The 22,892-nt window shown below is 39.7% G+C and overlaps 1 protein-coding gene across 1 annotated transcript in view; it reads right to left on the bottom strand.

The window, feature by feature from the left end:
- The window catches only part of MPPED2 (metallophosphoesterase domain containing 2), a gene marked incomplete at its 3' end in the record, with an annotated part of 164,996 nt that overhangs the window by 98,234 nt on the left and 43,870 nt on the right, over positions 1–22,892 (bottom strand). Inside the window, exon 2 of the mRNA XM_084249079.1 lies at positions 21,740–21,921. Coding sequence (XP_084105205.1) covers positions 21,740–21,921 — 182 coding nt within the window. The remainder of the gene's footprint in view (positions 1–21,739; positions 21,922–22,892) is intronic.

The following is a 22,892-nucleotide window of genomic DNA, read 5'->3' as shown; positions in this document are numbered from 1 at the left end:
TATTAACATAACTCAGATTATGATAAGTGCTAGGAAGGGAATTAGGTGCTATGAAAAAGAGTAACAGGACATCTACTAAGATACAGTGATCAAAGAAGATGTCTTTGAAGGCAATCACCCAATATCTTCAGTCTTTCAAGCCCTTTATCACTAATACATTAAGATATACAAGAAACAGATTTCCCTGATCATGTGTAACATAATGTAAGATGGTAAAATCATGTGTGCACAAGGCACACGCACACACGTGCACACACACATACACACCCCCCATAGCTTTACAACACTTTATTATGCACACAGTTCCTTTAGAAGTTCAATCTTTATGAGAACATTCAAATACTTCAATCTTCTATTGTTGATTAGCTGAATATTAACTAGAGAGTATTTTTTTCCAAAACCTACCCTTGTGATTGAAAAGCATTCTAAAATGTGTTTATTCAACTTCCTGCCTCAGTAAAAGAAGCATATTGAGGATCTAAGAACATAGCTATGCAGAAGTTAAAAACACACAACACTGGGCTGATTGTGCACACCCAGAAAATAGCCCTACCCGGTGTTACTTGGATATGGTGTGAAACAGTATAATAGAGCCTATTTGCTTATTTTCTTGGGTATTAAACTATTAAAGATGAATCAAGGGGATAATTTATTTTTATCTGCTTTTGTTTTTGCCAGGTATTGCCTTCCAAGCATGGAGGCATAGCAGGGAATTCTTGCTACCCTAAAATGTTAGGTTCAGGTTCCAACTAGATATCTATTTCTTGATGACAAATTGATGGTGACAACTATTGACTTGGATTGTTAAAAAGGTAATTCCTATGCTATCTTCAAGAATCTCTGCAGGCCATCTCTAGGTGGGTAAGTGAGAAAGAAGGTTAAGCATTTGGAGCAGACAGTCATCCAAAATAATACACAATAATGGTTTCAGCCTCTGAAGCTTTGGAATCTGATTATATAACAGGAATTTGTAACCTTCTCTGTTGACATCATTCCTACTGGAAAGGGACAGAATGAATGGAAGCCTATTCTATCCAGTATTTGCAAACTATGAGATGAGCAAGAGATGATACAGAAGAAAAAAGAAAAAGCAATAAAGGGAAAGAGATGAGTGAAAAATTGCGACATGGAAAATAATAAACAGGAGATAGGCAAGGTAGTTAAAAGTGTCACTAAATGCTGTCTCTGTTACTGGCCACATGGCTGACCCCTGAATTACAACCATACCTAACAGACTTTATTCTAGGACAGCAGGCTGGACTCCATTCTAGAAACAGACTATTCTACTATCCTGAAGGTGCCTGACAAAGACTCATAAAGCACATGCTGTTGACAATCTAACTAAATTCTCACCCCAGCTTTCCAAGATATCAGAGACCCAGGCAAGTGGAGTTTGATTAGCAGGTAATTCTATCTTCCTTGCTGGTGGCTGGGTTAAAGAGGTACATGTCACCCAATACTAGCCAATGAGATAGGAGGAGGCATCTGTTAAATGGTTTCTGGGAATGGTAACCACCTACACAGAGAGACATTGCAGTCAAATGCTCTGCCATCACAGAGAGACATATTGGAGACAATAGCCCTCTTTTCCCTAAACATTTGCTGTGTCTTTGTGCTATGCCTGGAGCAGTCACTTCAACAGTCCAAGCATAGAGGCAAAACTGTATGTGTGAACAGGAGAAAGGAATACTTCAACAATTCTGGGTTCCTGATATCATCATTGGGCCCCTGAATTATTAGAACCTGAAAACCATTTTACTCCCAGCCTTGTTCATATATGAGATAATAGATCCCTGTTGCTTAAGCCAAGTTTTCTTACACCAAAAACCTCCTGATTTAACTTACAATGTTTATACATCCACTGCTTAAGTGATAATGTTCCTCCCAAACAAAATTATTTGTATACCTCTTTAAAACTGCCTGTTAAGAGACCCTGGTTTGTGATTTGCTGCCTCTGTCAAGGATATGCAGAGTCCCTATAAACAAAATCAAATGATGATGACAAGTATGAGGCTTAGAACCAACAGATAGAGTACTTAACCTCCACGGGAATGCCTTGAAACACTGTACATTAAACCACGTAATCCTTAGAACAACCCTATGTAGTAAGAGCTGCTGTCCCTTTTTACAGATGAGGTAACTAAAGTACACAGAGGTCACAATAAAAGAGAACGATAAACTTGACAATCAATACCATGGTAAGAACAAAGACAGTGAACTGGCAGAAGAGCCAATGAAGGGCTCAATAAATTGCCAGTTATTCAGATCCACTAATAGATAATCTGATTCAATAGGCTGGAGGTAGGTTCCAGGAATCTGAATTTTTTAACTATCTGCTTGGGACATTGTGATAAGCACTCAAGTTTAGGAGATGGGAACATGAAACTGGAGAAAAGTGAACTGCCCAAGATTTGTTGACTCTAACAAGTAAATTGAGTTTATCCATTTACTCCTTTTTCATTATTTATGCAGAAAGCTTCAAAAGTTAACTTCCATCAGAGTAGTTACATAACCTTAATTTTTTATAGATTAGGATCATAAACCAAAGCTAGTTTTCTTCCTAAATCTTCATAAAAGGTTGTACATGTTTTCTTGTCTCCTTGACAGCCTTCTTCATGTTCTAGCCCGAACTTCCTCAAAGACATGCCAAGAATCTTCTGCACCAAACACAAACAGCCCACAATGTGAAGGAAATAAAAATTCCACCCTGCCAAAGTCACAGTCAACTTTCTAATAGCAATACTTAAGAGTCTGGATTGGCCAGAGAGTGTTACGATAAAACAGGCATATATTTTCACAATGGTGATGTTCCTACCTACCACAGTCAGAGGGCATAAATGTTGATCCACGATAAATGACACTAAACCAGGGACTGCAAATAATACATGGTATGTGAGCAGTGTCCCACCCCGTATCACGGCAGATATTGTTAATCACAAGATGTTTCCCGCCGAATCTGAATCTGGCATGGAATACATTCTTAACAAAGTGCTTCAGGGTTGAGACTTCCTAAGAACATGGATTAAAAATTAAGATCCACCACTATTAGCAAGAAAAAAAAAAGGTGGGAAAAAAATCTGTGTGTTCATTTCCAAGACGCTGTTCTGGTGCATCCAAGTCTCATTATTGTTATTTCTACAGCTCCTCGTTTCTTGTTCATAAAGAGCATTTGAATAAATGTTTGCTTTATTTAATTTCATTTTTTTCCCGACTACTTTGGCCAGAGGATTTAGCATTTCCTTCACATGAATATTAAACTCAGCAGAGCCCATGAAGTACTAGAACCAAAACAGTTAATTAGCAAGTCACCAAGGCTGGAGCAAGAAGCAGGAGGCACGGCTTAGGAAGCTGCCCATTTTTCTTGTAATAAAGAAAATAAAGACAGTAATTCTAAGAACATTTATTAACCCCCCAGTATGGATAATTGCCATCAGATGTGGGTCTGTCAGTCTTGCATTAACATAAGCTACTGCATCTTGGTTTTCAATGGCACAGTAATGCCCACGATACTGCAGATAAGTGCTAACGCTGGAGTTTTGAGAACCAAGCCCTGTGTCCAGCAAATGCTTTTAAAAGAGTTTCACTCTCAATGGTTGCTTGCCCAGAAGAAATTCATTTTATGTTTAAAAAAAAAAAAAGAAGAAGAAAGAAAACAAGGAGGCATTCAATTGCATAAGCATTTTCTTAATTCATTTTAAGATAATCTCTTACATTCACTAACAATTCTTCAACGGGTGGAACCACAGAAAGAGACTTTGTATGGGTTAGCTGTATGCTCCATTCTATATTGGTGTACGACCTAAAATAATGGAATGGCGATAAAACAAAAAAAGAAAGGCTTTATAACAGTCAGGACACGCCGACAAATTTTAAATTGAATTACACAGCCTGCTAATCTTTATGATGGGATAAAATTTCTTTCAACATTATGCATTAGACTAAAATTTGCAGCACTGCCCCCTCCCCACTTTTTGAGCTGACAGCCCCCCACACATACCACCCCGGTGATAAAGCTTCTCTTGGACCCCAAAAGCGTTGTTCCTACTGACTGGATAGGCAGGGCACGGCTTGTGCAAGATTTCATTTTTATAGCTATTGTTAGTTGGTGTGCATCTCTATTTCACACCAGGATATGCACACAGTATTACAAACACTGGAAGTATTTCCCTAACGGCACCAGGACACATTTTTGAAAAGGGTAAAATTCCAACCTACATATAGGGTAAAAGCAATTTTTATAACCAACAGCATTGAGCTTTGTTACATTATTAAAATGGACATGCAGAAAATGTATGCTGTGAATAGGCACACTTCAGAGAAGCGGAGCTACAAGTCTGGAAGCAGTAGCAGCCTGGCCAGTAGAAGTCTGCACCTGAGCCTGGGCTGTGTCATTTGGTGTGTTTCTCTCACTCCTCAGGTGAGGCAGCAGGGCACTAATGAGAGGAGAAAGGACTTGTTCTAGAAGCACAGACAACCTCAGATTTCACCCTTGCTAACCCTGATGAAGAGAAGTAAGAAAGCACCGCAGATACTGCCTTGGCGAATTTCCTGATCTTTCTTCCTGCTGGCCAGGGGAGTGTCCAAACTCACCTTAGGAAAGCCATGGATAAAACATTTCTAGGAGACACGACCCTTCTTAAGTTTGTTCCTTCTTGATACTTTAGACTATGAAATCTTACTCTGTGATGCATTTTGTTCTTATTTATAATAAAAATGAAAGTCACCACCATACATTTGTGAACAGTTGTGTTCCTTCTCACGAGCTATGACTTTTTCCCAACTTTTGTCAGGCCGGCAAAGAAAGGAAAACATACCTAGACCTGATGATTATTCAAAGAGCTTGGGGAAATTGCAAGCTACAGAAAAACTACCAGAAACTGCAGTTTCTGTTTCAGGGCCTTCTAGATAGACTAGGCACTCTTTAAATTGACACTCTCGCTCTCTCTGAGACACATACTGACAGGTGACAGCCACCCATGTGCAGGAGAGACCATCATGGCTGTCCCTAGTGATACCCATGCACGTCTGCTCCCATCAATGACATCCCAGGGACACTTCCATCTACCCCCAAACTCATCTATACCAGCTGCACTTTTTAACTGCAATTATCGAATTTAATTCCATATTACTTAAAATTACTAAGTATGAACATCAACAGACCATCTGGATTTGCTGGTGCAAGTGGAGTGACATCACTTCAAAAAGTAGGGGGAAAGTGATTGCAGGAATCTAGAAGGATTCTGCACTCAGATTGTTTCACCAGCATCTTTCTGTTTTTACTCACCAATAAATAAACCAAAATGGAAAGATAATAAATATGACGAATTTTAGATCAAGATGAGAATTGTGGATGTACTCAGGAGAGACCATGCTAATCTCCAATAGCAAGTATTCGAAGAAAGGCTCTGATCTCAGAAGACTAGCCAAAGCACTATGTCTGTAGCTTCAAGTTCAAATAAAAATATTCAGCAACAAGTATATTACTAGTTTGTTTTCCTGCTTTAGTTGACTTTTTTTTTTTTTTTTTACTAAGAGAAGAAGGACTTACCTGGAGGAGGAGCTGCTTATTCACATCTGAAGAGAGAAGCCATATACCTTTCACTACCTCTAACCCTCAAGTCATCATTACAGAGAACAAAATTTATGGACGCAAAAGCAGTACCTGCACAGCAAAAGACATACAGGTATTTTTTCATTTCTACCTGTTTTTATAGACTGAATAGCTTCCTCACATTACAGGGCTAAATGCACAAGTTTAAAAAATAGATTGTTAATTCCTATATAAATTACTGTTAGGCTTTGTGGTTACATTGCTTTCTATGAAAAAATGGATTCACAAAATGAAGACTAATCAAAGGAAACATGAAAGCATGAGGTTGGTTTTCTAAATCTCCGAGAAACTCAAAAATTACAGCAAATTAGCCCAGCCCTCCTGCCTATCTCTTCCTCTACCACCGCATCTCCACCTTGAGGGCTAATTCTATATGCTTTTAGTTGATTAGCGATTCCAAATTTAGGTGAATTTGAAAAATGAATTTGAAAAATAAATGCTTTTAGTTGATTAGCGATTCCAAATTTAGGTGAATTTGAAAAATAAATGCACAGGGCTTTGATTTGTCACGGGCAATGGATCACAAATGATTCTGCCATATGAAATAATTTAGTCAGTAAATAAAACACACACCCTCATTCTCAACATTTTACAAAGAAATCAAAGCTCAGAGGCTATCTATTTTGCAATCAGACATGTGTCCTCACAGGCAAAAAGTTAGTCTCCTCAAAAATAAAAAGAAAGCTTACCTCCAGACCTTTTTTTATCTAACAAAGGTTAAAAAATACAAGTGATATTCATGTAAGTGGCAGGGAAAGGAGTGACAACACAGTTTAATTGGACTTTACCCTGAGATTAGAGAGGGAAGAAATGCATAGTTTCTTTCCTTCTAAAATTTGAACAGAATATAAGAAACACTAGAGGAGAAAGAGTGGAAGTGGTTTATTTCAGCTTCATAATGCACAGAAAACTTGCTGCAATAACCTCTAAATCTGGCAAATCAATAATGCATGTTATAGTTAGCTGCTTAATTATTCATTTTGAATGTACTAAATAGAGTTTTAAAACAAATTCCAGATGTGAAAAGAGCTAGGAAAAATACACAGTATAATCAAAAAAAAAAGTCACTTTTCCCTAATGCAATTCTTTTCTGGAACAGTGTAAAAATCTCCCTAATTTTCAGAATTAGAAAGACATTTTGATTAAGCACCTGCCCCCCCCACAATTATGTGTTTTATGGGCTATTACAAATGCTGATATAAAATGCCCTAAATACTCTGCCTCCAAATACTGTTCATAAAAATGGCATATATTACCATATATGGTAATGTCACTAGGGTCAAGTGATTATAGTAGATCCTACTACAAAAACATTAACCAAATATACACAATAAAAAGTGAAATTCAAGCAAACAAAAGAATGTTCATTATTGGGGCAAATCAAAATAGAAGACAACTTGAAGGCTGCTGTGTACAGTCGCAAATGTTGTGGACTGCACAAGAGAGGCAGCCAAGGGCGAGTGGGCTGTATGCCATGCACCAGGCATGTACCCACCAGACCTAAGGGACGCCTCTGCACATTTTGTCCAAAAGAAGCTTATGAACAAGCAACAGCCCTGATCAGGACTAACATACCAGTAAAACTGGAAAAAAAAATAAATGAAAATATGAAACTCCTACTTCCTTTGCCAAGTAATAAATACAAAAACAACAAATGAAAACAAAACCAAGTGCAGGGATCTGTCAGTTTTAAACTGAATTCCTCCTCTTTAAATAGCTGAATTATGAATGCCTCCTATCCAATGGCCTTTGTGGGAACTAATTCACAGTTCTAGAATGTGCTTTCAAGTTTCCACCATAACTAGCCAGCAGAGGCCAGAGACACACACCAAAAATCTGAGTGTGCAAGTTGCCAGTACACTGGCCAGGTTATCAATGCTGATTTCATTACTTCGCACACCCTGGCCAGCAGTCTGAAGCCTCCCATCAGACAAAAACTAGGTAAAAAAAAGGCTAACTTTACATAAGATCCAGTTTTCATTATAACCCCTCACTCCTTAAGGATAAGAAAGGGAGAAATAGTATTTCTATTTAATTTGATTTGGTTTGACATTAAAAACTGATGGCAAGGCATAATTCTGGATTGGATCCCAGAACAGTGGGGAAAAAACTGCTATCAAGGACATTATTAGGATAATTGGTAAAATGTGAAAAAGGTTTGTAAATTATATAACCGAATTTTATCAATTTATATATAATTTTGAAAATTATAATGGGCTAATATAGATGAATAATTACGTACTTAGGTAGGTAGGTAGGTAGGTAGGTAGGTAAATAGATATATGCATACATAGATGATAGATAAAAGAGAGAGAATGTGAAAGAGAGAGAGAGAGAGATAAAGAGGAGATAATTAGACCAACCTAGAGAGAGAATGATAAAGTAGATGTAACAAAACATTAACAACTGTGGAATCTCAGGATATATGGGAGTTCATTGCATTCTTGCAACTTTTCTGAAGCCTGAAATTAGATCCAAAGTAAGAAGTATAAAAATGTTAATTAAAAATGATTAATTGATGCAGATCTTGATTTAAATGATGGGCCCTGGAACTATAGAAAGTCACAATGTAATGCTACTTCAAATTTCAAAATTGTATAAAAAAAAAAACACCACCTGATTAACCCACGGGGCTTCCCATGGTGTGAAGTGTGGTCTGCACATGAGTGGCCCCTGTGTGCTCTCACCAGGACTCCGCGCACTCCCTGCAAGCAGGAGCAGCCGCACTGAACAACCTCAACGGGGCTATGGTCACGTGTAGGGTGAGCTAATAATTCGCCAAGTATCTCTGATGAGTACTCTATTATTTGCATCATAATATTTTCATTTCTTGCTCCTGCACATAAAGCCATGTTGACAGCAAGGTCAGTTAAGTTACTATAAGGGGATTTTTAATGAAAACAATTATAAATTTAAAATAACTGTGTTTAAAGCATTTAACAGTCACTAGGGTCAAGTGATTACAGCGGTTACAAGACCCATGGGACATGTTCACACCAAAACAAAGTGAATAAATTACCTCAGCTGGCGCATGTAATCACTAAGTGACCACAGGGGTCAGGCAGAGTGGAACCCTGAAGACGTTCACGCAAAACCAATAATGAAAATTTATCAGTCAAAATGGGGGGGGAGAGAGGGGGGATGTCAAGAAATAGCGAGTCGAGCGATAGACTGGCGGCAGAACTGACTCTCCCCATGCAGCTTGAAGGGCCAAGAAAATGACATTTAAAAACCCAGGGGACAGTTGGAAACATGACTCCAGGAAACAATATGCAGGCAGGCTGGGAGGAGGTGGGAGAGTTAAAACGGAAGTGATCTACCAGCAAGTTCAAAGCCAGACCCAGGACCACTCAGGTATGAGAATGCCTGTCCTGATGCAGCAACCCATGCTGGGGTCTGGAAATGCATTCGGAGATCACCAAGCTAAGCCCAGGAGGGATGTGATATTAATCAAGTGATCATCTCTTAGCATCCCTTTGGAGTGGGGGAGGGGAATGGGTGTAGGGAGAGGAGGGGAGGGCACTGGCACTGGCGTTTTGGTGGGGGATAAGTAGAAATGTAAACATGTCTACTCTCAAAATCATAGTTATGCAAATGACTGAAAATAAGAGAGAAAAAATTTCACATGGTTCTTGACATCTTCTGAGGATGTTGCTCAATCTTCATCCTCACAAGTCTTTTTTTCTTTGTTGTAAAGAAGAGGTGGCTGAAGGTCAGGGAAGTAACACAGTTTGCTCAGGGAAGCACAACTCAACGTGTATGGAAGAGTCGCTATTTGGTAAAGACTCCACATGGAACGTGTTTTCGGGAAATATATCATCCAGAGAGACCAGAAGCTCTAAGAGTAAAGTGTGTCAGTAGCCTGGACACAGCATGGAGTGAAGGTGGAGATGATCACCAATGGAAAAGGCAGAGCCAGCTTCATAATAAAAATAGCCTTTTTACTGGGTTCATTGTCACATGAATCAGAAGGGGAATGCAGGAGAATGAACAGTACTCGGGGAGATAATGAATGAAGGCTTCAAGAATAATCAGTTCACAGAAGAAAGGGAACAAAACTGGTAGGCAGGCAGTGGGGCCAACATGAGCATATTTTTATTTATTTATTTTTTTAAATTTGAAGGCAAATAAATCTTTTCTTTTTTTTTAAGATTTATTTTTATACAAGAGTTGGGGTACAGGCCAGAGGCATGGGAGGGTGAGAGAATAGCTAGAGACAGAGCGGGAAGCAGAACAGGCAGACTGACGGAATACACTGCTGAGGGGAGCAGCGGGCGAGACAGGAGAGGTCTGCTGCGCCATGTGGGTAGCTCCCTGGCTGGCCGGGAATCAAACCCGTGGTGCAGAGGCTGCAGACAGCCTCACAGTGCTGCGCTCAACCCGCTGTGCCACTGGGGAGGCCCTGAGCATATTTTTATTAAAAATGCATTGAGTGTCTAGATTCAAGACACTGCTTTCGATCTCATCACTGATAATGAGCAAGAAACACAACCCCATAATTATGGAGTCTGCTGTCGTTCAGGTGTCCATTTGCTCAGTGCACCTGTTTTTCGCCGCTCTAGGGGTCAGGCTCTGTGGGTGGGGGGAGCCAGTGGTAAACAAGGCAAGTCTAGCCCTCACGGACTTTTGGCTTCACTGGCAGAAGACTAGTAATAAATACGAAGACACAGAGGTAGAAAAAGTAAGATCTCACCAAAGAGTTATTTGAACAGGGACCCATAGATCAATGATTAAATGGTTAGGTACAAAGGTTCAAGGTGGGAAAAATCTTGGGCCAGAAAGATACTGGGACTCTACAGGGGGTGCGGAGGGGCGAGGAGGGATAGGATCAAAACAAGGGGGGGGGTGGGAATGAAAATGCATACATTGTGCAAAAAATGAAAAATGATGTAAAAATATATAAAATTTAAAAAAAAATGAAAAAAAAAAAAAGGAAAGATACTAGGGTCAGCGAGAGGGAACAAATGCTGAAATGTAAGCCCAAAGAGCCAAGGAGAGGAGGGCAGAGAGAAGTATGGTGGGAGTGAGGGGTAGACTGTACTAGCTCATAAAGAATCTTGAATGCCACAGCAGATTTCATTTCATGATCAATTCATGGTTTCTAAAATATATTCCACAAAATATCAGCCTGTTAGTATGTCCCACAGAAAAAAGATCCTGTGTCTTCATTTCTATATCTATGAAAAAGGTGACAAAATAACCACCAACCTGCGTGTTAGCAGGATTAAATGTATCCTTTTTTTTTTTTTAAATAGACTATGCTTTTATTGGGCTTATCAAGGAGAGTTAGGATTGGGTTTTTCTACAGGTAATTAGTAACCTGTCACCAGTGAGCTCCAATTTTCCTACTGTGCTAATTTAAATGGGATTGATCTGGGGTGGTGCATGGATCTAGTAAAATATCTTCTTTGAAGGTCTTATGTCCAGTTTGTTTATTAATGCTCAAGTTCATTAAAGCTCAACTAACAGGAGATAAAATTTAAAATATAGAACAAGATTACAGCGAGCCTGTTAAAACACCTTGTGTCATTTGCCTTTAAACCTTCTTATTGCAATAAACACGAAGCCACACTTTCACAGGAAGTGAGAAAGGAGGGACTTAGGGGAAAGTGTTAGTAACCACATCACGAGCTGTAGGTGTCTGAGAACATCATATCCTTAAGCTGTAGAAATAGTGAGGGAAAGGGACTTAACCAACCAAATCTATGGCAAAGATAAGAGCTGCCCACAGGTTTTACATATAGTTTAGGTGCTGCTCCCCACTCTGTCTCTGGTGAATCGTCTCACCTCTGGCCTGCACCCTAGGTATTATAAACATAAATAACTAAAAATAAATCTTAAAAAAAAAATGCATCCTTCTTATAAAGGGTCAGATCATAATGAGTATCCAGTATATGTTAGTTGTTATTAAATGATTCCAGGAGAGAGAAACGGCAGGCCAGGCCTTGGCAATTTTTAAAAGAAAACAGAGGCCTGGAAACACTCAAGAAATAAAAGTGACAAAATGTAGTCACAGATAGAGGAGGTTTAAGAGCCTGGGTTAATTGTCACATGAATCAGAAGGGGAATTCGGGAGAATGAACAGTATTTGGAGGAGATAATAAATCAGTTTGAAGTATACTGGTTTTGAGATTTGTATACCTTCTAACATCTATGGTAAAATACCTTATCTCTGGTTGGATGCAAGTATCTGGAAAGATTAAGATGAAATCAGCATTTCGATTCATAAACAAATCCTCAAAGATTGAGCATAATTTCCCAGGTTTTGATAAGCAGAATTAACATACGGTGGTAGGAGGCATCACACTCAAACAGAAACCAAAGTCCCTAGTCCTGGGTCCTGCACTAACAGACCTGTGCAAAACTAGGTAAGGCATTTGAACTCTGAATTCTAGCTGTCTAAGGAAGTAAAACTGACAGAAGCTGGAGCTAAGTGTCATGAGTGTCCTTACTTGTTCCTTTCTGAGTTCTCACTGCCTACAACAAAACAGGACCTACCTGCCCCTGCAAGACACTTAGCACATTTGTAAATACCGTTTGAGGATGAAGTCCCTTCATGGTCTGGGATACAAGGTTACAGCTCCAGGATTTAGAATTACATAGTCTGGGGCTAGTTTCCCTCTTTAACCGAATGATTTGGAAAAGCTGGGGACTTTTTTGTTTCCAAAGAACACCTTTAAAATTTATTTTTCAGGGCCTCCCTAGTGGCACAGGGGTTGTCTCAGCACTACAATGCTGTCACAGCCACTGCAGCACAAGTTCGATCCCCAGCCAGAGAGCTAACCCACATGGGGTAGCAGACCTCTCCTGTCTTGCCAGCTGCTCCCCTCTGCAGTGTTTTCACTTGATCTACTACCTGTTCTGCTCCCCACTCTGTCTCTGGTGAATCCTCTTACAATCCCACCCCCACCGCACTTCGGGCCTGCACCCAGCTCTTATATGCATAAATAAATCTTTAAAAAAAATTATTTTTCATAGTGCTATAATGTTCATGCAATAATATGCAGAAAGACTCACTCTTTTCAGGAAATGGTTTATGTCGATTTTTCTGCTGAAGTTAATGGTTCTAAGGCCTCAACCATGTGCCTTGTTCTTTAGGAGCTATTTCAGAAAAGGATAAAGCAGAAAGCTTTGGAAATGAAGGCTGGAAGACTGGAAACAACACCCAGTGCCTTTAACTCTTGGTCTAGCCCTTATGCTGGCTCACTGCATGACCCCAGTCTGTCCTTCCACCTTTCTGGATCTCCATCCATCCATCAGCAAGACAAGGCTAATACTGCTGCCCATATCAACTTCCCTGAGCCATTATAAGCATTAATGATCTAATATACTCAAGGGGACTTTGAGTCCTTTGGAGAAAGATGTCATATAAATTAGAGGCATCATAATTAATGTAATTTTAGAAAATGGCTGGCCATAACACAGAGGACTAGGTTCACGAAGATTGCAAATGACCCCGTCATGTCCTGGGTCACTAATGATTCTTTCTAATGGAACAAAATCCAATCTCACTTATTTGAGCATATTCAACCATTCACTGTTTGGGTTCATTTTTTTATTCAAGTACTTTACTTAATCATTTATAATAAAGTGAACTGTATTTTAAAGTTCATTTTATCCTTATTGGGAATACATGTAAAATGTATCTATATGAGAATTAGACTATGATGTAATTGTCTTTAGAATATGAGATTTTTCCATGTACGAAAGGACAAATAAATAATAAGCATGAATCAATGGCTACTTGGATTAAGCAAGTGTTCATCCTGTACTGTTACAGGCAAGAAAGAGGATGTTGGTTTCTACACGAATGAATATAGAGCAACCCACTCTGTGAAATCTCTGAATCACACTGAGAACAAAAGTCATAAGTAAACTGCTTGAAATAGAAAGCAAAGCTATTAAACAAGAACTAGGACAGTCATTGGGAAAATCAAATTATGAATCAAAAACTGAAAAGTATAGCATGTCTGATACAGATTTTGTGAGCAAACTAGTGATGAAGAAACTTCTCTGATATTAAACTGAACAATAAAAATCAGGGAATTCTCAGCTCTAAGGGACTCTCTGGCATATTCTCACCTGTCAATCAAGGGAAAAGTCATCGGGTTTGCTCTTCTTAAAGCTGCCTACCTTTACCACTTTATTAAATATGACGATTCAGTGGTCATAAAGTTATAGCGCTATCAGATGGGGAACTGGCATGGGCATTCTGGTGGAGGGTGAGTGGTATATGTACACATGTGGAAGAAGAAAAATGTAATTAAATTATAATTTTTTAATTATAATTAAAATATAATTTTCCGGCCTCCCCAGTGGCGCAGCGGTTGAGCGCTGGGTTGTGAAGATGCCCGCAGCCTCTGCGGCACCGGTTCGATCCCTGGCTGCTCCCCGGCCACTGGAGGAGGGTCCCACATGGCGCGCAGACCTCTCCTGCGGCCCGCTGCTCCCCTCAGCAGTGTACTTCGTCCTTCTGCCTGCTCTGCTCCCTGCTCTGGCTCTGGTGAATTCTCTCACCCTCCAGCGCTTCTGACTGTACCCAGTGCTTGTATAAACAAACCAAACAAACAAATAAATAAAACATGCCTCTATTAAAAAATAATTAAAAAATATATAATTTTCCCACAGAATTTATTCTGCTATAAACATTCCAATGAATCTTCCCTGTGCAAATCCTTTCTCAATCATTTCTCTGGGAATGGCCAAGGACCTTACAAGAAGGAACAGTTGACTTCATGCCACATCATTGTTTTTGATTCAAAATGGTACACTGCAACTTGCCTATGTCACAAACTTCAATTCTCATTCATTTTGTATTGTTTCCAAAAAAAAAAAAAAAAAAAGCATCAGCCTTAAATGAACAAAACATTCCTGGAAAGCATTCTGTATAAGATTAAAAAAAAAACAATTAAAATCTGACTGGTCTGCTGTGCTGGAGTAAGACAGGAGTCAGTGGGCAGGAGTGGTTTCCAGAAGGAGGGGTAGTGAACTGGAGGGGACTGAGTGGGCCAGGTTAAAGATGGGGGCAGAAAGGAGATGACAGGAGAGTAAAGAGGCCACCTGTCCCTCTCAGGTGTATCATTCACAGGTAAATTAGACTCTAGAGAAGCCTGTGTGTGTTGGGTCTGGGTGCTTGGACAGGAGACAGCGTTAGGTTTCTGGTGGCCATGCTGGTGCTCACCCCTTTCTCTGCTCTGCAAGCAGAGTGCAAGTGCTATGGCTCACTGTGGAACAAAAGACTGTAAGGCCACTTTCTCTGAAGTTCTGCCCTCCCAGGAAGTCAGAGAAACTCACCCACAGGGTGGGAAGGAGGAGTCACGCCAGCTTAAACAATAGCAGGTGACATTTCATGAACAGTTACTACCTGTACCTATTGGGGATCCATTATCTTGCTTCACCAAACAAAAATCCTTGCAGTTAAACTACACTAAGCTTTAATAATTTCCTTTCACAGATTAATAAATTGAAGATCATGGCATTAACAATGTTGGAGCCAGGATTTAAACCTCAAACTTTATATGCCTGCCCTTAACCTGACAGCATATGGTCTATTGATACATCAGTACACAAGCAAGCATTTGTACACCACCCAACAATTAACAGCAGTTATCTGTGAATTGTGGGATATACTTGTGAACTTCATTTTTTTTCCTGTGCCATTATTTGCAATTTTCATAATGAATCTGTAAACTTTCACAATTAGAAAGAGTTTGTAGTCATTTTTGCAAATGCCTTAAAGGGGGAAGATATTCTGCCACAGGATATTTAAAAATATGTCACACAAACTGTCAAATACTTCTGTGAGTAGTAGGCAGAAATCACAAGCTTTAGGGAAGGAAATCTGATAATAGATAATAAAACTTTTTTTAAGCACATATTGTTTGGATCAACAGTTCTACTTCCAGGAAATTATTCTATGAATAGAACTAAGGGTATTTATAAAGAGAAAGTAAAAAGGATTCATTACAGCAATACCAATAATAATAAAAGAATGAAAACATCGGTGTCCAGTAACAGGGCTCTGGATAATGGAATTAATATTCCCCCTTACAACAGAATACTACAGACCATAAAAAATAGTCAGTAGACAAGAAGTTTTTAAAGGATGAAGATCTACTGCTATTGAGGATACTCAAAATAGAAAATAAAAACATTTCCCAAATATGGCACACCAAATATCCTGAAAATAGGATTATGCACGAATGTGTAAGTTCTGCTTTGCACACATTGTATGTTTCTTATTGATACTGAAAATATTCCTTTACAAGAAAAAGTATTTTAGCCTTATTTAATGATGTGGAAAGGTGTGTTTGTGATATATTTTTTAAAAAAGATTTATTTATTTATGCATACAAGAGCTAGGGTACAGGCCAGAGGTATGGGGGGTAAGAGGATTCACCAGAGAGAGTGGGGAGCAGAACAGGCAGATCTACTGAAATACACTGCTGAGGGGAGCAGCGGGTGAGTCAGGAGAGGTCTGCTGCACCATGTGGGCTGTTCCCTGGCTGGCCGGGATCGAACTCGTGCTGCAGTGGCTGTGGACAGCTTTATAGGTTGCGTCTTAACCCCTTGCACCACCAGGGAGGCCCTGTTTGTGATATATTGTTAAGATCAAAAACAGACTACAGAACGGTTCCACTGTGAGATCTCTATATTTGGCAAAATATGTGTGTGTGGACATATGTACCAGGAGAAAATATTTCAGAGATTCAGGCTAAAATGTTAGCAGTTGTTATCTCACCCACGGGTAATTTTGTTTTCTGCTTTTTTTGTTATCTCTATTTCTAACTTCAAGAATGAACATGTATGACATGTATTCTAAGGGTAAAAAAATAGCTCAGAATATGAAAGCGTTTCCTAAAGACCAGCTCCAAAACTTTGAGCCAATAGCAAGATGACTGGAAAAGGAACACTATCTCCCACGATGATAATTCTGAAAGGGGGAAAACTGACTTGTATGTCTACAATCTGGAATGTTTGTTACAGTCACACTCTGTTATACCCATGCCTAAGACAACACTCCTACAAATACAAATGACCCTCTTCTTGAGACTTTTCTTGGAAGAAGAAACTGAAGGAACTGAAGCTCAGAGCTATTAAATGACAACTGAGACCAAAGGAAAGTCATAATTAAAGGCTCATGGTATTGGTGCTGTGTTAAAAGGGACTTTGACTGACTAGATTTTTTATATATAGACTTCTGACTGAAAGAATAGGCCACCCAAGAAATGTCTTTCTAATTATAAGAGACAAAACAACAAACTCTTTTTAAGTATTTCTGCACATAGGCATCATTATAGACAACTGGATGTCACAAATACTTAGAGGAGAAAAGGAAAAGGAAGGGAAGAAGATATTTTATATTCAATGCTACACAATCTTAAAATCTGGGCCAGAGGTGCAGGCAGAAAAATTGTTGTATCTTTGGGTTCATTTATTCACTCATTATTCATTCAACAACCAGTGTGTATTCTGTGTTTCAGACCTATACTCAGAAGTAGGTATACAAGAGCACTGGTTAGACACCTACCAGTCAAGTAGGAGAGAGGGAAATAACAACTACACAGTAGCCATGAGTAGGCTGCAGAAGCCTGACCAACATGTTAAAGGAAGCAATCAACTCTGAAAGAGAATCAGTCACAAAGGATGAATGGACTGTCCTGGCAATCCCTTAGCAAACCCTGTTCCCACTTCTTGTACTCTAGTCACGTCAAGGACTAAAATGAAGGTGGTGAAATGCTAATGTCGCAATGTAATTTAGATGACACCCCTTGGAGTTTAGGCAACTGGCTGTGTCTTCCATAACGTTTATGGGTATTTGTTTTAATTTACCACCATGGCAATGGTTTATGACAAATGCGTCCCCACCTCCCAGGCCTTCCCATAGGTCAACTCATGTGCAGGAGCTGTGTCACAAAATCGATTTAGCGTGACACAAATCCACCTAAGACCCATGTGTGGGAATGTGTGAGTGTGCACTAAGGAAGGTGGTTATTCCAAGGGCCACAGTTTAACCCAGGATATGGTCCCTCCAGCTGGGATCCTAAGCACTAGCTTGGGAATCGAAAAACATAGAATACATCTAGGTATTGGAATCTTATGGGTCCAAATTCAAATCCTGAGGTTACCTCCTAGTTATATGATAACCTTAAATCCATTAATTTCATCAAGCCTAAGTTTCCTCATATGTAAGAAAGAAGCTATGTATTACACAAGTTATTCTGAGGATTGCATGAAATGTGAATTGGGGGTGTGGGAGAGAGTAGTGTCTAGACCCTCCCCCACAGACACCACATGTTAGTTCAACTGCCCTCCTTGTTTAAGCTGTTAATTCCCTAAGTGATTCTGGGAAATTCATTTCATCACTCCAGCCTCAGTTTTTTATTCTACCAACTTAGGAGGTGGGACCTCCAAGGTCTCTTACAATCCGAACATGCTGTCCATTTGATGTTATTATTAGGAAAGAGGCTTGTTTACAGTCTCAATTTTATACCATCTGGCATTCGCTCTTACACTCTAAGCCCCCCTTTTAAATTCATGGTGCTAGTCCCTCTCGGTTTCTGCTTTCTGGATTCTATCCCACTGGCTCTGCTGAAAGTTGTTCATAGGCCAGCGGCTGTGTTAAGAATGGCACAACCTTTATCACAGAGCATATCCTCACAACCACCATGGGGTATATAATCAGTATTTTTCTATCCATTTTACAATTGAGGAAAGCAAGGCTCAGGAGTTTCAGCAACTTGTTAAAAGTGGAGGATTCAAAGCTGGCTCTGCCTTCTGCTGGTTACATGACACTTCCTTTGCATTCTCAGACTGTACCTAGTTTGAGTTCTTCCTTCTTACGACCCTGTAATGTGCTCACTTATCTCATAAATTACTTCATGTTCCTAACTGTGTGTTACATCTGCTAAGTGACAAAGGTACCTATGCCTGGACCCATCATCTCTGAACCCACAGAGAACTCATGATGGGATTCTCAGATCCTGAAGCTGATGGGTCAGGGTGGGCATCAAGATGGGCATCTTTCAAACAATTGTACATGGTCAAGCAGCTACTCAGCTACCAAAAGCTACATTTTAGCTCAAGCTTAAAATCTGTGAGCTCTCCAGCTGCCATAAACCCTCTCATAATATCACAGAATAGTAATGGCAAAAGGTTCACAGTCGGGGGTCAGACAACTCCAGGGTTGTTAGCCAAGGCAACTTGGGTGGATTATTAGCCTCTCTGAGCTTTTTAATCTGCTAAGTGGCCTTAAGTATATTCACACCATGGAGCTTCAGGTTCCTCAACTGTAAAATAAGGATATCATCGGGAACCTTGGAGGGATGACACTGGAATGAGAATGCCTGGTCCACAGAAACAGGAACAGGAAAGGAGTTTGGGGAAAGGTTGGGTTGTTTCCAATAATCAGGGGATTCTAGACAAGAGCAGAAAGATGGAAATCAAATAGAGGTTCACTGGCCTCTAAGTGCCTGCTGAATCTGTGAGGAGTCTGACCGGTGAAAGAATGCCCTGCATCGGCTGCCCTATTAATGGCAAAAGCCATAGACTATAAGACTCCTGACCCACTTGCTAGGTCACCTGGTAGTTGTTGCTGGGAGGGCTCTTACCAGGTGAGAGGTTCCTGACTGAGCCAAGTGGTCAAATGTAATCACACACCATCTCTCCCCTCTCCCCTTTGGGAGCACCAGGTGGCCCCAATAATGGTTGGGCTATTCTGGGCTATTCTGGGCTCACCAATAGGACTTATTCTCTGTGCATATTCCAGGGTTCCCTTCAGCCTCATGTTCTGCATCTCCTGCCGAGACCTTTTCCTCCTGCCTCACAGGATCAGTGGGGAAAGGGGACGAGGAGGAACTGACCACACAACTGAACCTTAGCATTTTTCTCTCCTTATCATTTTATTTCTTTAGTTATGGTACATTTCCATTTATGGAGTACTTTCCCTTATAAAATCTACCAGTTTTTACTTCTAATCTACTAAGTAATTCCTCTGACCTCTTCTTGTTTTTACCCTTTAAATATCTGTTGATGGTTCATTCACCACATTCCCCATTCGGTTATTAATGGCCCACAAAAACTTAGTAGCAGCAATCATTTACTGATTAATCTGCACAACAATCCGGAAAGACAGGTAGTATTAATCCTTAGTTCTTCAGAGGGAATCCAAGGGGAAAAGAGAGGTTAACTCAGTTGCCCAAGGTCAGTGGCTAAACAAGATTAGATCCAAGATCCAGCAGATCTTGAATTTCTGTGAACACTTCCCAACACATTGGTCCCTTTCTCTACAAACCCACATTTCAATACAACTAGATCCTTTCTGTGTTGAGATCCAGTTGTTACAGAATGGTTTAAAACTGCCAAAATTCAATTTCCAGTAATTTCAGACCTAAGAAAAAAATTGCTAAACCGAATAAAAACTAGAAACTGAAAACAAATTTTACAGAGGCAAAAGTAAAAAGGTCTGGACAATGGTCTGGCTCCATCACAGGGAGACTCTAAGAAAGTCACTGAACTTCTTTGCATCTGAGTGGTTTGGAAAAATGAGACAATGCGACTTACCATATCTTGTTTTAAATGACATGACTGAATGCCTACTAAACAGCGCAAAACATAAAACCTCCAATATTCAATGCTGTCAAGATCACGGTAAAATTGGTATATTCATTCACTGTTAAAAAATACACAGCAACAAGCCCCTTGGAAAACAGCCAATAAATAGCAGGAATCATAAAGAATTTTACATCCTTTGACTTAATAATTTAACTTGTACATGGTTTTGTACCCTAAGAAATAAGTCAATGGAGGCAAATAGACATAAGCAAAAGTGCACATTTCAGTGCTAAGCATCAGAGAAAAAATTGACATCAATGCAAATGTTTACTTTGTAGAGGTATGTCTTATTAAAGAAAAACAGAACAATTTGAGTGTCAAGCTGCTATTAAAAAGAATTCATGTGAAAATTATTTTAAAAATCACTTCAAGTCGTACCAACACTATCAAATAAACACCCAAAACTACAAGAACAGATATGTCCTCTAATGTCAACCATCAACGTGTCGACATCTGTGCAAGATCACATGAAAACTCAAAATTACTCTGATATTGGTTAGGCTTATTATTTTTTTTCTTAGTATTGATATTTTTAACTTTTTAATGAAAACTTTTTCTGTTACCATATTTCCTTAATCAATAATCTTAACATCTCAAACTCTGCTTTAGTCTAATGGAAACAAATTTCAAGTCTCTACCTAAATCTCCACAGTAATATTTATTGGCTGACACATTCACATTATTCTTCCAGAGTGACTTCTGCCCTTTCCTACGTAATTTTTTACTTTAGAGTGTCTTCAGAGATTCCAAAATCTCAGAACACTTGCTTCTTTCCCTCACCTAAGAAGGCTCTTCACAAGCTGTTATCTAAACTAGCTATGAATAGCCCCACGATTGTCTGGTAATGTTAATATTTGGCAACTGCCTGACCCAAGAGCCAATATTTTTATATCACCTCGAGCCATGGGTGTCCCAATAGCAACCACAAAGTTGCCATTATCCTTTCACAGAGTATAAGGTGACTTCATGCCCCAAGGTTTGGGAGCAATACAGCAGGATAGCTTGTCTTTATAGGGGTCGTAGGAATCCCTTCTGGTTCACTTAGGAAAGCCACCCACAAGCAGCACTGGGTTAGGATCTCCCCTGTATAGAGATCTTTACCTCCCCCCTCATCTCCTAGAAATGTTCGCTTCCTAGTAGGTCATTTGTACATCTTTGCTCACAATATCTGGGAAAGACTGCAGAGCCAATGAATTAAAAATATGATTCTAGGTCTCATGTGTGCCAATGAATGCCCTCATTAAAGCAGAATGAGTGAGATGAGATCGGTTTCAAAGCTTTCCATCCCTTTGCCCCAGAGCCGCCGAGGCCAGGCACTGAAAGGATGCACAGTAAAATTAAATATCTAAAAATTCATCTTTAATTAACAGAATTGGATTAAAGCTAGACACCACTGCATATCATACGAGAAATGGCTGAGCTGGCTTCCAAGTGCTCTAATTCAATTAGGACGCAGTGAGTGACACTCGGACGGGAAAGGTTAATTGGGGGCGCCAGAACGCAATCATTCCTTACCTAACCAGTCATTAAACTTCTTAACCTCTGAGGGCAGTCCCAGCTCGGTGAAATCGCCTGTGTGGAGAAGGATGTCCCCATAAGGCATCTGGATACCATCTGTTCTGGAGTGTGTGTCTGAGATGCAGACAAACCGCGTGTGGCCCGCTGGTTTTGGAGTATCATATGGGATGGGGTCGACCCTAAAGTAGACATAACAGATCCCATAACAGTTAAATATATTAGAACCCTCGTATTTGTCATCGCACATACATATCCATTGTTATCCACGAACGCACACAAACTGATGCACAGGCAGAAGGGCCCCTGGTGACAAGGGACACTTTGGGGTGCAAAGGAGACAACATCGCCCATCGACAACCCCACTGGACAAACTCACAGTCTTACTTACCTGGAAGGAAAAATAAAAAGGAAAGAATAATTTATATGTACAGCCAGAAATAACCCAGGAAACTGATAGAGTGATTAATGGTGAAATTTAGCGATATTGAACCCCAACTGGGAAAGCAAAATTATGCTATTTTCTCTCTCATCATGCTCCAATTGATCCCACTACTCATTAGGAAATGGATAACTAATTTATTCCTTCTTAAACATGCATAACTTAAGCAATGAACTAATTTACAGAGAGCAGTCTATAAATGCTTTGCCAACTGAGATGTGGAGCTACAGAGATGGCACTTAGATTTAATTTCCTTTCCACAACTATTCACACCTGTATCTTCATGCTTTTGTGAAGACATCAGCAAATCAATTGTGGGGAGAAAAGGTGATGCCAAAATAGGAGGACTTTAAAAAAGAAAAAGATATTAAAAGAACTTTGTCAAACTCCTTCTTTACCACCATGAATTATCTGCAGACCCAGTTCCTCCTTGGGTTACCAGGAATGCTCAAATGCCTTGGGCATTTCTACTCAGTACAAATAGTAAGCCTTTTAATGGGCATGTATAGATTTACATATGCATTAATATATGTATAGTTTTAGAGACTTAAGCACTGTGAAATTACACTAGGGCATAAGAATCAAAAGGCAAAATGATCAACCCGAAGCAAAGAAAATGAAACAGAACATTCTCATTTAATTGAGTGTAACAAAGTGTACTAAATAAACTTGGTAAAGAAATGCAAATCTAACTCTTCAAGCATACAGTTT

The sequence above is a fragment of the Talpa europaea genome (assembly GCF_964194135.1).
Source record: "Talpa europaea genome assembly, chromosome: 1".
NCBI lineage: Eukaryota > Metazoa > Chordata > Mammalia > Eulipotyphla > Talpidae > Talpa > Talpa europaea.
Note: the sequence above shows the minus strand (reverse complement) of the source record. Positions and strands in the feature narration are given on the sequence as shown.